General features: G+C 39.5%; 2 protein-coding genes across 51 annotated transcripts in view; one reads left to right on the top strand and one right to left on the bottom strand.

Annotated features, from left to right (window-relative positions):
• The window catches only part of LOC129137185 (uncharacterized), a 188,035-nt gene that overhangs the window by 94,455 nt on the left and 78,829 nt on the right, over nucleotides 1–14,751 (top strand). The gene's annotated exons all lie outside the window — the stretch shown is intronic.
• The window catches only part of UBE3A (ubiquitin protein ligase E3A), a 101,568-nt gene continuing 96,378 nt past the window's right edge, over nucleotides 9,562–14,751 (bottom strand). For all 50 annotated transcript variants that reach the window (XM_063794454.1, XM_016927785.4, XM_016927786.4 and 47 more), the window contains 2 exons: nucleotides 12,388–12,531; nucleotides 9,562–11,556 (listed from right to left, as the gene is read on the bottom strand). In XM_063794454.1, coding sequence (XP_063650524.1) covers nucleotides 11,436–11,556; nucleotides 12,388–12,531 — 265 coding nt within the window. In that variant the 3' untranslated portion in view covers nucleotides 9,562–11,435. The remainder of the gene's footprint in view (nucleotides 11,557–12,387; nucleotides 12,532–14,751) is intronic.

Genomic DNA, 14,751 nt, shown 5'->3' with positions numbered 1-14,751 from the left:
TCCATATTTGGAGAGAGCATAAAACTCAAGGAAATAGAGAAGTCCTACTCAATACCGTTCTCAACTAAAAACAAGAGAACTTGCAAGAAAGAAACCCAGTTTTCTGGAGTCCATGGAGAAATATGAAGCCAATGCTCAGCTAACAGAGCAGAAAGCCTTTTATAAATAATGCCAGTCAAAGCTCCAAAGGTCAGAGCTGATGCATGCCGGATTGTTCTGACAATTTCTTAGGTTGCTAGGCAACAAGGAGCTGGTCAAACAGCTCACCTCCAAGGACATACTTTATAATACCACCCTGGTAGACGAGAGCGAGGCAGCAGTGAAGGCAATAGTCAAGAACAGGAGAGGGAGGTAAAGAACAAGATGCTCTTCAGACAGTCTGGACAAAGACAGTCCCTACCCAGCTCTCAGGAGTTGCCTCCTTAAGAAGGTGGAGGCCCAGGCAGCTCCCAGGGTGACCCTAAAGACAGACTCCAAGGAAAAGGGTGTGAGGGCAATGGTGAATATAAGGAGGTCCCCTTTCAGTAGGCAGAGGAAGTCAGTTCAGGTCTTATTTTTAGAGTCTCTGAACAGTGAAGAGAAGCTTTCTGTGGACAGCATTCCACCACCATGGGAGGGGAAAGGTGCCATGAGAGACTTCTCCAGTGGGGCATACAAGCATTGTGCAGTGATCCCCAAGATCCAGTCACTGGCAGGAAATCGAAAGGCAAGCTTCTTAAATACATAGTATATGGAGACAGAAGTGTGGAGCACCCCCAAAATGAAAGGCCAAGACCCAGGAACAACCTCCACAACCTGGAGTATATACAAATGAACCCAGCCCTGCTGACTCAGATCCACACCATCCTAAAGCAGGGGTTTCTCATGAATGAAAGGGCTAAGTATTTGGTGGAGAGAATGAGAAGTCTCCCACTGCCCACACATTTTTTCTTCAGAGATTTCTTTTCCAAGAGCCCCTTGAATAAAGGAAGGGAGGGATGCCCCAGAAATCAGAATGCATGGTGCGGGAAGACAACAGGAAATAGTTCTCAAAGAGATCAGAAAATAAATTGGAAGCAATTTCATTACCACAAAGAACAGACATTTTTTCTAAGGCACCCCTCCCCTTTCCACCCAATTGTCATTCAGCAACTACTGAATACTTACCAATGAAAAACGTTACCCCTGACCTCAAGGCTGCTCCTGAGCTCTGGTAGAAAATGCTTTCCTTGTCTATAAAACATGGCAAGCAAGGCAGGATTTAACAGTAAGGGCACAGTAGCACTGCAGGCCTTCAAATGGAAACCTGGAGACAAGCAGTGAGAACAGGAAGCAAAAGCAGGGCAGGTGAGGCTAGGACCAGGGCATCTGGAACTTTCCACACAGGTTGGATCTCCATGCCAGACAACAGTTTTCAAGGAAAAATATCTAAGAGGAACATGACTTTGGGAAACTTTCTGGCAGTACTGCTTACTGAAGAATTTGGGGAACATTCACCAATTTGCTTCTTCAGGGGCTTGGGTAGGGAACGTGAACAGGAACCTGGCTCTAATTTCTGAACTTTTTTATCAGTAAAAACAATCCAACAAACGAAAGCTAGTCAGTGAGAGAACTGGGAGGGTCTGCCCTCCTTCCCTGAGTCAAGCCTTCTGGGGGGACCTCCTGACATTTAATTAAGCAAAGACAACGCCCACTGAAGGAAGCTGACCTGAAAGTGACACGCTACTGTGAAATGAGCATGAAGTGGGAGCTTGTTACATATATGAAATAGCCAGCGATCCTGAGCAAAGGGCTTCAGAGCTTGAGACCTAAGTTTTCTCATCTATATACTGAGGGCTGGACAAGATGATCTGTCAAGCCATTTTTACCCCTAATCCACCAAAATCCAATGCTTTAGCTTATTGTCACAAAAGCAGGTATCGAATGGCTATCCTGCAGTGCCTCCAATCAACATTCAGACTTTTTCCCTGAGGCAATATAACAGTTAACATGTTTTTATCAATTAGGTGGTCATGAGATAAATATATATGGGAAGTGGTAGTTTTTCACTTAAATGAATATAATAATGGTACAGCTCTCTTTGAATAGCATTTGTTTATTTCTTATTTAAGTTCCTAAAGACGGTAAGAATAACCCAAGGAAGTGAAATTAATGTCACAAAGCACATGGCTAAATAACTGCAGGTTTGCAGTGCCATGTGTGAGATCAGATGACAGAAGGGAGGCCTACCTTCAGGCAGAGGCTTCTCATGTCCCCTGGAGTGGCCATGTGCTGTTCTACATGACTACGTCCACTTCGGTTATGTAGAAGCTATTTAAAGCACACAGATGTTTGTGATGAGAAAAAAGCCACCCTTAAGTGAATAATGGAAATTATAAGCATGATTTGAGGGTGGGGGTGGAGGTGGGAGTAGAGATGGGTAGAAAGGAGTGCAATGGAAACAAAGGAGCCTTCATAAAATTCAAGTCACTTCTTAGGATAACGTGATTGATTTACTCACCACCTTCTTAGGAACATAAAGCAAACAAGTGGGTTTTCCTTTTACTGCTTTTCTGAAATGAGCTACACTCAAGAAAGCAGCACGGGGGTTGTGCTGTCCCTGCACAGTGGCAGGAGAGTATGAGGAGCAGGTGAATGCCACAACAGCTCCATCCAAGATCATTTTTCACATGCAGGAACCATTCTTATACTACCCTTTACTGATAATTTCTGTAGAAATCTGGAAGTCTGGTTGACACCCTCCTGTACAGTGTGCAGTGAATCAACATCATTTCCCTTGGACTTTGCAATCACAGTGGCATTCATACATTCATTCAACAAGTATGTATGTACAGGACAGTGGAGTAAAGAAAACAGATAGTTCTTACTCTCATGAGGCTTAAAATTTCAGGAGGGAATTAGGCAGTCATGAAGTAAACATAAAAACACAGATTGTAATAGGCACTAGAGAATAATGAAGACTTTGGGGAACACAATTTAAATTGGAAAAATATCTCAGTTCCGTTAACACATGTTGAAGGGGAATAGCATTGTTTTGCTGGATTTGGGGCCTGGATGCAAGCATGTTGGGTATGCATTGTAGGGTAATGCATTTCCTTCCATTTGGGCCCAAGTGTATATTTACCACCCAGTTGTGATGAGCTGGGATCCTCCTGCTCAATCTCAGCTTGAAGCACTTGGAGGTTATCTGCCTGCTGTGGGTGATTATTTTGGAGCAAGGTACTTCATTTGCCTCAAGAAACAGATTTGATACCACTACTGTGCCCTTTTGGAACAGAGAAGTAGGCAAGACCCCAGTGTGAGGCAGAGTGATGGGATCTTTAGGGACATAATTGATGATGTAACTGATGATGATTTTGGAGTTTATACATTTCCAAAGTTTCAAAATATTTTCACTTGGTTGATTTATCTTTATGGTGATGACAGTAAGTAGATATATGCCCTTCTTAAAAGTTACAGTAAGAGGCGGCTCACGCCTATAATCCCAGCACTTTGGAAGGCCGAGGTGGGCGGATCATGAGGTCAGGAGATTGAGACCATTCTGGCTAACACGGTGAAACTCCGTCTCTACTAAAAATACAAAAAAAATTAGCCGGGCGTGGTGGCGGGCGCCTGTAGTCCCAGCTACTCAGGAAGCTGAGGCAGGAGAATGGCGTGAACCCGGGAGGCGGAGCTTGCAGTGAGCTGAGATTCCGCCACTGCACTCCAGCCTGGGCAATGAGCGAGACTCCGTCTCAAAAAAAAAAAAAAAAAGTTACAGTGAGAGTTGACATTGAGAAAAGGGAGGCCCAGCCAGGGTTATGCAAAGACACAGTAGGGAGGAGGATGGGAAATTTCTGAGACACCCCAGTAACTGCGTGGGTCCACAAAGCACATGTACAGTCTCCTCTATGCACTGGAGGTACAGCCACGAATAAGACAAAGTCTCTGCCCTCATGGAGCTTGGTGTCTGTCTACTGGAGCAGACAAAAACAAACCTGCTTTTTCTCATTTGCCTCTACTGTGGGTTCCGTGTATAACTCTCAAATGCTAGCATTTCCATGGATTCCATCCTTGTCCTTCTCTCCTCTCTGCCTTTTCCAGGATAATTTTCCTAGCCACAGGATCAGCTATGGTCTATGTGCTGGAGTCATACATTTTTATCTTCTGTGTACGTTTTTCTCTAGACCCATATTTTTAATTGCCTTAGGACAGCTCTCCCTGGATATCCCTCAGACACAACTAAAACATCATTCAATTGTACTATTAATAATTTTCCCTTCAAAATCCACTCCTCTTCTCTATAGACCTAACAGCAACACTGTCCATCCAGCTCTCAAAACCTGAAATGCGGGAGTTGTCTTTGACTCTTATCTTTCCCATGCATGAGCACTGAATCAATCACTGGGTCCCTAGCATGTCTTGGACTGTGGCCTCCCTTCTATCTTCAGATTATCTGCCTTTTTAGAATTATGGCAATAACTTAACTGCAAAGACCACATGTGCACTTGTGCTCTTTCAGTTTGTAATAAACATAAAATGAAAAGTGATTATGTCTTTGCTTCTTAACGTCTGCAAAATAAAAGTCCAAAGTCCTTGGTATGGTCTATAAGGCCCTCATTATCTGACCTGCCTGCCTTCCCAATCTCATCTTAATCCCTTACAGCCTGACACTCAGACATACTAGACTTTCCGCCTAACTCACTCACATACACCTATCCTGTATGTCAAGATTCGGCTTGACCTTCATCACCTATCTGCAGTATTTTTGGATCTGAATTCTCTGCCCACATTGTACTTTCACATACTTCTTTTACCCTTAGTGGTTTGTACTTATGCCTGGTCTAACTAGATTGTCTCCCTGCAACAGACTTCTTGATTCAACAAAGCAGCTCTGAATCAGCCTGAAACCTATGGCACACTGCAAAATGGCAAACATTCAATAGGTATTTGCCCAGTAAATGTTAATGAAAGGAAAAAAATTCAAACTTCAGTTGGAATAGGATTAGAGACAAGTTAAAAAAAGTTTCCCATAGAAATCTTCCTCATCATAAATATCATCATCCTAAATGTCCCGAGTCTTTCCATGGGTCTAATTTACCAAATCATGAAGACTCTCTTTCTCAGTGTGTACGTGTAGTGGGAGAGGCAGAGACAGAACGGTTTTTTTTTTTTTTTTTTTTTTTTGCAAGTCTGCTCTCTGGATTCGTTTTTCTGGGGATGAAATCTCAGGCTATGTAGCTTTTCTGGTCCCTTTTTGGTAATCAACAAATCATCAGTTTCTCTAGGTATTAAAAAGCCTACACCTTTGAAACACCAAGATGCCAAACTCTCTCTTAATTGAAAACATAATTCCGCCTCTTACTGAGGTCTTTGGGTGGGAAGCTTAAAGACAGCAGTGTTGGGGCAATTGGTTTTTCTTTTCCTCCCTCCACCTTCTTTCCCATTCAAGAGCTGTTGCTGCCCTTTCTGGAGGGGAGGGAATTAGAAAAAAAGATCCTGCCTTACCCAGTCACTGTTAATTATTACTTTGAGCCAGGGTGGGGAATGACTTTCTTTCCTGGAATACACCCTGCTGGAAACCACAGCTGAGATTCTCTAAGCTGGCAGCTTCCAACCTCTCCTCCCTCAACAGCTTCAACATTATATGGCACTCAGCTGCAGGGTGCCTGGCTCCAGGCCGGCAGTCCATTTGTGCAGGGTAGTTTTCAAGACGGCTCATAGCCCATCTCTTTCAGTGACCAGCGTGGCCTATGGGAAACATACATCTTGACTCCATTATTGGTAGGAGTACTCTTTAGTTAACTGCCACAGGCCAGTTCAGACACGTCTTACCCTGAGACCCTTTTCAGAGTCAGGTACCATCCCTGTGTCCCCCAGCATCTGAAGATCACAGGTGAAGGTCTCCAAGTAGTTCACTTAAAAAATACCTCAGTAGGTTTAAGAACAGGGAAAGCTCCCAATTCATTCTGTCAGGAGTATGACTCTCATCCCCAAACTGGACAGATATATAATATGAAAACTAGAGACCAATATTCCTTATGAATATAGATGCAAACATTCTAAACAAAATACTAGCAAACCAAATCCAGCAGCATAGAACAAGGTTTATGTAGCATGGACAACTGAGATTATCCCAGGAATGCAAAGTTAATTCAATATACAAAAGTCCATTAATACAACATATTAATAAAGGACAAAACAATATGAAAATCTTGATACAGAAGCATTTAACAAAACCCACAGCCCCTCCTTTTTTTTTTTTTGATTAAAAAACACTCAGTAAACTAGGTTTAATAAAAGAATTTCCTCAACTTGAAGCAAACCCACAGCTAGCTAACATCATACTCAATGGTGAAAGACTGAATGCTTTCCCCTTAAAATCAGGAACAAGAAAAAGATGTCTGCTCTTGTCACTTCTATCCAATATTGTACTGGAGGTGCTAGCCAGCACACTAAGGCAAGAAAATGAAATAATAGGAATCTAGACTGGAAAGGAAGAAGTAAAAGTATTTCTGTTCACAGATGCATGATCTCATATGCAAAAAATACTAAGTGACAAAAAAAGAATTTTAGAAAAGCTACAATATACAAAATCAATATACAAAAATTTATTTCTAACACCAGTGATGAATACAAAAATAAAAATTAGAAAATAATCATATAATTAAAGTGGCATCAATAAGAGTAAAATACTTACAAAAAAATTAAAGACGTCAAGACTTGCACACTGAAATCTCTAAAACATCACTGAAATAAAGACCTAAGCAAATGCAAAGACATCCCACAGTCATGGAACAGAAAACCTAACACCATTAAAATAGCAGTTATTTCTCAAATTTATCTACCAATTCAACTAAATCCCTATCAAGATCCCAGCTGTTTTGCAGGAATTGACACAATGATCATATAAAAATTCATATGCAATGCAAGGGACCCAAAACAGACAAAATGATTTTGGAAAAAAAAAAAAAAAAATGGAGGACTTGCACATCCCAAATCTAAACTTACTACCAAGCTACAGCTATCAAGACAGTGCGGTGCTGGTATAACGATAGACATATAGGGCAATGGAGTAAGACTGAGAATCCAGAAAGTCTTATATTTATGGTCAACTGTTCTTTGACAAGGGTACCAGGACCATTCATGGGGAAATAATAGTCTTTTCAACAACTGGTGCTTGGGCAGATGGATATACAGATACCAATGCACTTACGCAAAAAATGGATGAAATAGGAAACTTCACTACATTCTACTGCATGCTCGGTCATTTTCAATCATTTAGGTGGCAACACTGACAAGATAACAGAAAGATGGAGGCAACAACATGTGAAAGGCAAAATGGTTTTTTTTTTTTTTAAATGAGTCTCTATCATGAATTTACTTACACTCCAGGCAAAGGTTATTAGAAGAAAAAAAAATGTAAGAAAATTCCTTAACTGAAATGTGGAAAGAGTATCAAGAGGAGACCCTAAGACACTCCGTAAGAATCCCAGTGACTCCTCACTGTTCAACTAAGAAATGTACCCCATTATGCTGTGCTACCACGGAAGCATTGGAGGCACTTTGGGGGTTGATGAAGTCTTCATGGATGAGGTACTTGAAATATCTGGTCATGAAGAGTATTTGAGAAATATGACAAGTGAAGATGCTGGGTAGGAATGCAGGGAGAAAAGTGTGTAACACAAGGCCAAATTGGAAAGGTCAGTGAGGGGGCAATCTGTGGAGGCACTGAATGCAGAGGATATTAAAATTAGCAAGATAGTGTTCTAGCACAATGAAAAGGATTGGAAGAGGGAGATGAGAGTCAGGGAGTGAAATTAGGCAGCTGCTAAGAATGTCCGGGTGAGTCAGAGGATCAGGACCTGTAAGGGCAGTATAAAGAAGGAAGGAATGATGGGAGAGGTTTAGGGGGAAAGAAGTGACAACCTGTGACAATTGAGGAATGAGAGATTTTGATGATTGGGGTGAAGGTTACATTTCTTAAAAAGAAACAAAGAATGGTCGGTCGATAGAGATGCAAGATGAAGAATTTTGTTTTTAGGCCTACTGACTTTGAGGTAACAAAGAAATCCCAGAGACAGAGGTCTGAGCAGAAAATATGGGATTGGGGAAGAATCTTTGGGAGTGACTGAGGTTGACTAGAGGGAACTGGGCAAGAACAGGTAAGGACTTTAAGCAGAATTGGAGGAGTATCCATCTAAAATCTGGGTAAACTGGGATGGAAAAACAAGTAGCCAGAGAAGCAACAGCCCAAGCTAGGGTGTTGTCAAGGTTATAGATGTTACTGATTTTGGCAATGAGGAGATTATGAGGATCCTTGAAGACTGTACTTTCGGTGAAACTACCATGCATTAGTAGCCTTTCACAGTGATATCTACCCCACACCTGCATCAAAATCTTGCAGTGCCTGTTAACAAATGCCAACCCACTAACAGGGAGGGGAGAAAAGACTTGGGACTCTGTACTTGTAAAACCCTCTACCCTCCCCAGGCAATTCTTTACACGCTAACACTGTTGAGGTAAAAGGAGACAAGTGAGGGAGCAAATGGAAGGTGTGTTTTTGGATTATACAGTGGCTCATGGAAGGGTGGGAGGGGTACAGATGGCGCTTAGACACTGGCGGAGAAAAAAATTACAGTAAGCAGGTAAAGGGGTAAAGGGATCAAGACTACACAGGGACTAGTCTTGGGACGACATTTCTTCCTCTGACAGTTTGTACGGAATTCTTGAGAAAAATTCCTCGAAGGGGCCTGAAATCTCAGAATGGTCATGTTTTTAATGGGAATAGGGAGTGATGCTGCCCCATTACAACCATCTGTTCTAACAGAATGTCTGTACCGAGGAGGGATGAGTAACATCAGCAAGTTCTGTTCGAAGCCTTTTTCAAGTTTCTTTTTGATATGTATCTATCTATCTATCTATCTCCCTATACAAGCAAGCATCCCCAAAAGTAGTTGTCTCAGGAAACCAGGGTTAGGATGACCAGCTCATTTGCTGGAGCTGCCAAGGTCCAGAAAAGTTTGGCTGCAGGCTGTTTTCATGTTTTATGTATGTTTGAAATGTTCTATAATAATAAAAGGTTAAAAAAGTTTACATTTATTTGGAAAACCAGTTAGTTACTTTAGTTTATGGTTCCTTTTTTTCCCTCCAGAGCTTCCTGGAGATTGAGGTCTAATTCAAAGAAAACCAAAATATATAATAGAGTACCTGGGCAAAAAAAAGTACTTTTATAACATAACATTTGGGGTAGAGGAAGTATCCACTATAGTCAAAATGTCTATGTTTTGCTCTTCCTTATTGTTCAGGGACATTCCATTAAATAGTAATGAAAAGGCAGCAAAAGTAAGAGGAGTGACAACATGCCCGGCATAATTAAGCAAGCTAGAGCAGCTATTCTGTGCAACCGATGATTTTTTTTCTCTAAAATTTTAAGGGTAGGTTCATTCTGACTCTGTTTAAAGTCTACTTGATGTGAGCAACTCTATATCTGATAACCTATTTCAATTACCACTTTAAAACTTGTCATATGGATACGTTATTACAATTGTAGAACTTTAATAAATACCATAATAAAAAAACTTGAGAACTGAAGAGCACACATTTCTTCACGAATTTATTATATAAAACGCCCTCAGAGTATTTAATTTCTCCTCACTTTAATTACACATTAAGAAGCACAGTGGATGAGAAGCCTTTAAGATGACTACAGTTGCACGAAGGTCCCTTTCATCAAGGTAGCATATGTACCCTAACAGTGTTCTAAAGGCTGGCCCAGAAAAACCCCATGTTACCTTATCACAATATGGAAAGCATTGTCTTCTTTTTCCACTAAATTAAATTATGGTGAAAAGTGCCACAGTTTTATTTAGCATTATGGTACATAACAAACAAACAGTTCTGTCTCAATTATGAAAAAAATTAATTAAAATAATCCTGAAAGACATCCTTTTTCTCCCCCCAATGATTTGAAAGCTGCATTTTTCCTGCCAATTTCAAACAAACAAATCATCAGGTTGATCTACAGTAATCAGTTAAAACAATCAATCAATCAATCACCAAGGCACAAGCTCAGCACATTAGCTATAGCTTGTAGCAAAAGGATATATCAATGTCTCACCTTAGTTAAAAATACATAATCCTTTTATTTCATAATGCAATAAAAGAAATTAATTAACAACATCACATACACAGAAGACTAGGAAAGGGGAAACTACTTACTTCTGGAAATCAGTAATGTAAACCTACTTGTACTTTTCCATAGTACATGAAAGTAACGTTTAACATGTTTTGAATTAATTAATTAATTAAATTTAACCTGTGGGGCTATACAATGTAATTCTTAGGAGTAATAGTTTCATTCATTTCCAGGTCAGCTTACTGTATGATTAAGTAACACAAGGCACAGTAGCCATCTTTTTCATTATGTTGCAACACTGATCACGTGCCTCGATAAAATGGCTGATTCAACAAGATGATGGCAACACGAAGGGGAGACTTTGGATTGTCTATTTAAAATCTAGGTAATAAGTAAGTAATTAATAAAAACTCTATCTTAAGTGCACTTTCACATGCTTTTTGTTTATAATAAACAACAAACTTCCTAACTTTGTTGCAATAGGCTTGACTACCATTTCATTTGGCCAAATGCACTTTCCCCAGTAAACTTAAAACAACAACAACAACAACAAGAACAAAAATCCCTGTCCTTTCATATACTAAGAAAGAGGATTGGCTACTGAAACAGTTCATTGCAAGACACATGAAGACGACATACTGTGGCATGAGTTGTTTGTTTTTAATTTGTTGTGCTGTTACTAAAGTTCTGAGGGCTGCAGTTAAAACATTCCAATTTCTCCCTTCCATCTTTCTTTATTGATTCTCAAGATTTTGCACAGAAAACTCTTCTTTGGGGGCTAGAACAGCAGTAATTGCATCACACTGTTTTCAAGACTTCAAGTTTCAAAAGCAAATCATTAAAAAAAATACAGTTCCTGATTTGAGTTAGATACAGGGACAAAAAAGTAGCACATACTTGAAGGTTACGTGGTCTACAAATGGTGGCAATATTTTCCTTGGGAGAGTAGTTCTGTTGGTATATTTTTAAATACTCAAAAGGCTCAACCTCAAGCAGTAATAAACACAAGCAAAAGTGATTTAACCCTTAAAATAAATATTCAGAAAAACCTCTCTGTACATACAAGTGAAAGAATATGTAACACTTTCACGCAAAAAAATAATTATAATAATAATAAAGGATTTGTTCATATATGTAGCTGAAATCTGCTGTTCCAGCCCACATGTCCCCAATAAAGAAGGGAGGCACAGACATAGGTGACTACTGTGGTTGACTATCTTACAGCCTTTTTGTACTGGGACACTATCACCACCAAACATTTATCCCTCGTTATATTTTTAAAATTTTTTAAATTTTTTTCTTTTTTTTTCTTCCTTTTTTTGTTTTGTTTTGTTTTGTTTTACAGCATGCCAAATCCTTTGGCATACGTGATGGCCTTCAACAATCTCTCTTTAAGTTTTTCTTTGCTTGAGTATTCCGGAAGTAAAAGCACATTAAAGCAAGTATGAGATGTAGGTAACCTAAATAGAGAAAAGGGGAAAAAAACAGGAAAACAGTAAGTCATGGGAAATACACTTAGAATTAAATGCTCCTATTTTTAGATTGTATATAGTTGAGACGGTCTGCAATGCAAACTGTACATTAATGCAAATCATAAACTTTTTGTTGTGTAACTACCAAGTTGCCTTTATCCTATAAATTACTCAAAGCTACTGACGATGATAAGATACTGTATCCATTGAGTTTTTACTACATAACAGATACTATTTTAGGTACTGAATTCTTACAGTTCATTTAACTAAATCTTTCCCCAACAAAACCACAGAGAGGACATCAGTAAATGCACTTTAGAGGTTAGGTCACTGAGAAGTCAAGTAACTTCCTCTAAGGTGGAGAAAATACTCAAACCTGTTTTACAAGACTGCAAAGTGTGTGCTCTTAAATGCTTATTAGAAACACTGCTGGCAATATGACTATGAAAATGATTTGATAACGGGATTCTAGCATAATCAAATGATAATCTTCCGAGCCTCAATGTAACCATTCTAAATAGATGATCATGTTATATGGCTTTCAATTAACAAGCTGGGAATCAAAAAAGTAAATGAATCACACTAATTTGAAAAATTCCAAACCAATGTGAGCCCCATAATAATTTTTAACTAGGGCAATTTCTTACAAGTTTCCTCACACAATGACAGCAAAGTATTTTCTCAATTGTCTAATATGATTTGGGGATTTGTATATAAAATCACGAATGTGCTCAGAAACTATAAAGACAGTTCATATGTATGTGACGAGGAATGCAAGGTTTTCGGTAGGTATACAGTCACAAGTTAATAATTACCTACCTTTCTGTGTCTGGGCCATTTTTGGCTATAATCATCTTTAATTTTCCTAGTCCTCCCACAGGTGCTCTGTCTGTGCCCGTTGTAAACTGCAAGAAGAGTCTTTTCTGTTCATCTGTAAATGAATGAACGATTTCCCAGAACTCCCTAATGAGAAAAAAATACAATACTGGTTTCAGTTTGGCATTCATTATGACTGGTACTAACATAAGCTTATGATTTGCATTAAAACTATATTAAGAGACAACTTGGAAGTTAATTATCAGGATAGTATCACTTCTGGTGATTTAAAAATTTCCAAGCAAATTTATCCTGAACAGCTCTGAATACATAAAAATTTAGATTAGATTACAGTATAGTAAAATATTAGTACTACAATAGTAAAAAATTGAGAAAACCCAAGTGTGTAGTAACAGGAAGTGACTATTTAAACTATGGTATAATCACATTATGCAGTCAGTAATGAGCAAAAGACAAAATCCTATGAATTGAAAAAGACTGAAATGAATATTTGGAAAAATTAACTCCAGGTGCCTTTGGGTATATATTTTATTTATCCTTTCTCCTTTATTCTCCTGGTCTACTCATCCTTTAACTCAACTTTGGGAGGAAAAAGTGATACAGATTAAGGACAAAAGAAAAAAAGACCCCCTGCCCCAACCAACTGGCCCCAAATGCAAACAACTACATACCTAATAGCAGTAATACAAAAGTTCAATTTTTATATGAACTAGAATACTTTAAACAAGTAATATGTGCTGTGTATGGAGGAGGAGAATTATTCTGACATTTCTGCCACCTGCAGTTATTTTAAGAGAATGATTTATCCTGTGGCATTCCTAAAATCCATGTAATAAAAGCTATGTTTTAATGACACTTATGTTAGTTTGAGTTCTAAAAAACGAAACACAAGCTCATAAAGTGCAATCTTGAAGTTTATTTGAATAATCAGGCATCTATAAAACATATATACACTAGTTCATAGCTAAATAAATTTTTTTTTTTTTGAGACAGAGTCTTGCTCTGTCGCTCAGGCTGGAGTGCAGTGACGCGATCTCGGCTCATTGCAAGCTCCGCCTCCTGGGTTCGCGCCATTCTCCTGCCTCAGCCTCCCAAGTGGCTGGGACTATAGGTGCCTGCCACCACGCCTGGCTAATTTTCTGTACGTTTAGTAGAGGCAGGGTTTCACCATGTTAGCCAGGATGGGTCTCGATCTCCTGACCTCGTGATCTGCCCACCTTGGCCTCCCAAAGTGCTGGGATTGCAGGCATGAGCCACTGCGCCTGGCCTATAGCTAAATAATGTTAAGATTAAAAAATTAAAAAAAAAATTAAAAGTATTTTTAGTTGCTTATATAATATAAAATGCATTTTAATAGTTATTTAGAAAGTTCTTTCCACAGCCAGGTGTGGTGGCTCATGCCTGTAATCCCAGCACTTTGGGAGGCTGAGGCCAGTGGATCACCTGAGGTCAGGGGTTCAAGATCAGCCTGACCAACGTGGTGAAACCCTGTCTCTACTAAAATACAAAAATTAGCCGGGCGTGGTGGCAGATGCCTGTAATCTCAGCTACTTGGGAGGCCAAGGCAGAAGAATTGCTTGAACATGGGAGGCGGAGGCTGCAATGAGCTGAGATCACACCATTGCACTCTAGCCTGGGAAACATTTTGAGCCATCTCAAAAAAAAAAAAAATTTTCATCTCAAAAAAAAAAAAAAATTCCAGAATGTTAGCAGAGAACATCACACATCCCAAACGAGTAATTACAATTTTCTACCTTTTGATATTCTAATATCCCAACATACCATTTTTATTACCAAAATGCTGGCATTTTTGTTGCTGCAACACCATTTATCTGAAATAACTTAAAAGTTTTATTAGAATTCTTGGCTTTCTCCAATCTCTTGCCACTTCCCTTCCCCGCCCCTTTACAAATCCACCAGTCAGCAAGAGAAAACAAAAAAGAAACACACAACAACAGAAAACTGGACATGAAACTTGCAGGAGCATCTCTCAGGTAAGGAGGAGAGGAATCAGACCCCAGTTCATGATACTCCTTTTGGGGAGGCTGACAAGAGAAAACAAGTCTGCTGTAGCACAGAACCCTCCAACATAGCAGAAAAGCTGCCCTGCAGTGGGTGGTAATAAAGCCTCCTCACACTGCAGGAGGGCTCTGAAGCTTAACTGAACCAGCTACACCTAAGGAGGTAGACCAAAGAGCACCACCGAAGAACAGAGACAGACCCTGCAGGAAGTGGCAGATCAGCAGTGGTCACAATGACCAGTCTGGCTATATTATTACGGAGCTGTTTCTCTGGACTTTTAAACGAAACCTTTAAAAATTTTATACAATGAAAACAAGGAACAAA

The sequence above is a fragment of the Pan troglodytes genome, chromosome 16, assembly GCF_028858775.2.
Source record: "Pan troglodytes isolate AG18354 chromosome 16, NHGRI_mPanTro3-v2.0_pri, whole genome shotgun sequence".
Taxonomy (NCBI): domain Eukaryota; kingdom Metazoa; phylum Chordata; class Mammalia; order Primates; family Hominidae; genus Pan; species Pan troglodytes.
Note: the sequence above shows the minus strand (reverse complement) of the source record. Positions and strands in the feature narration are given on the sequence as shown.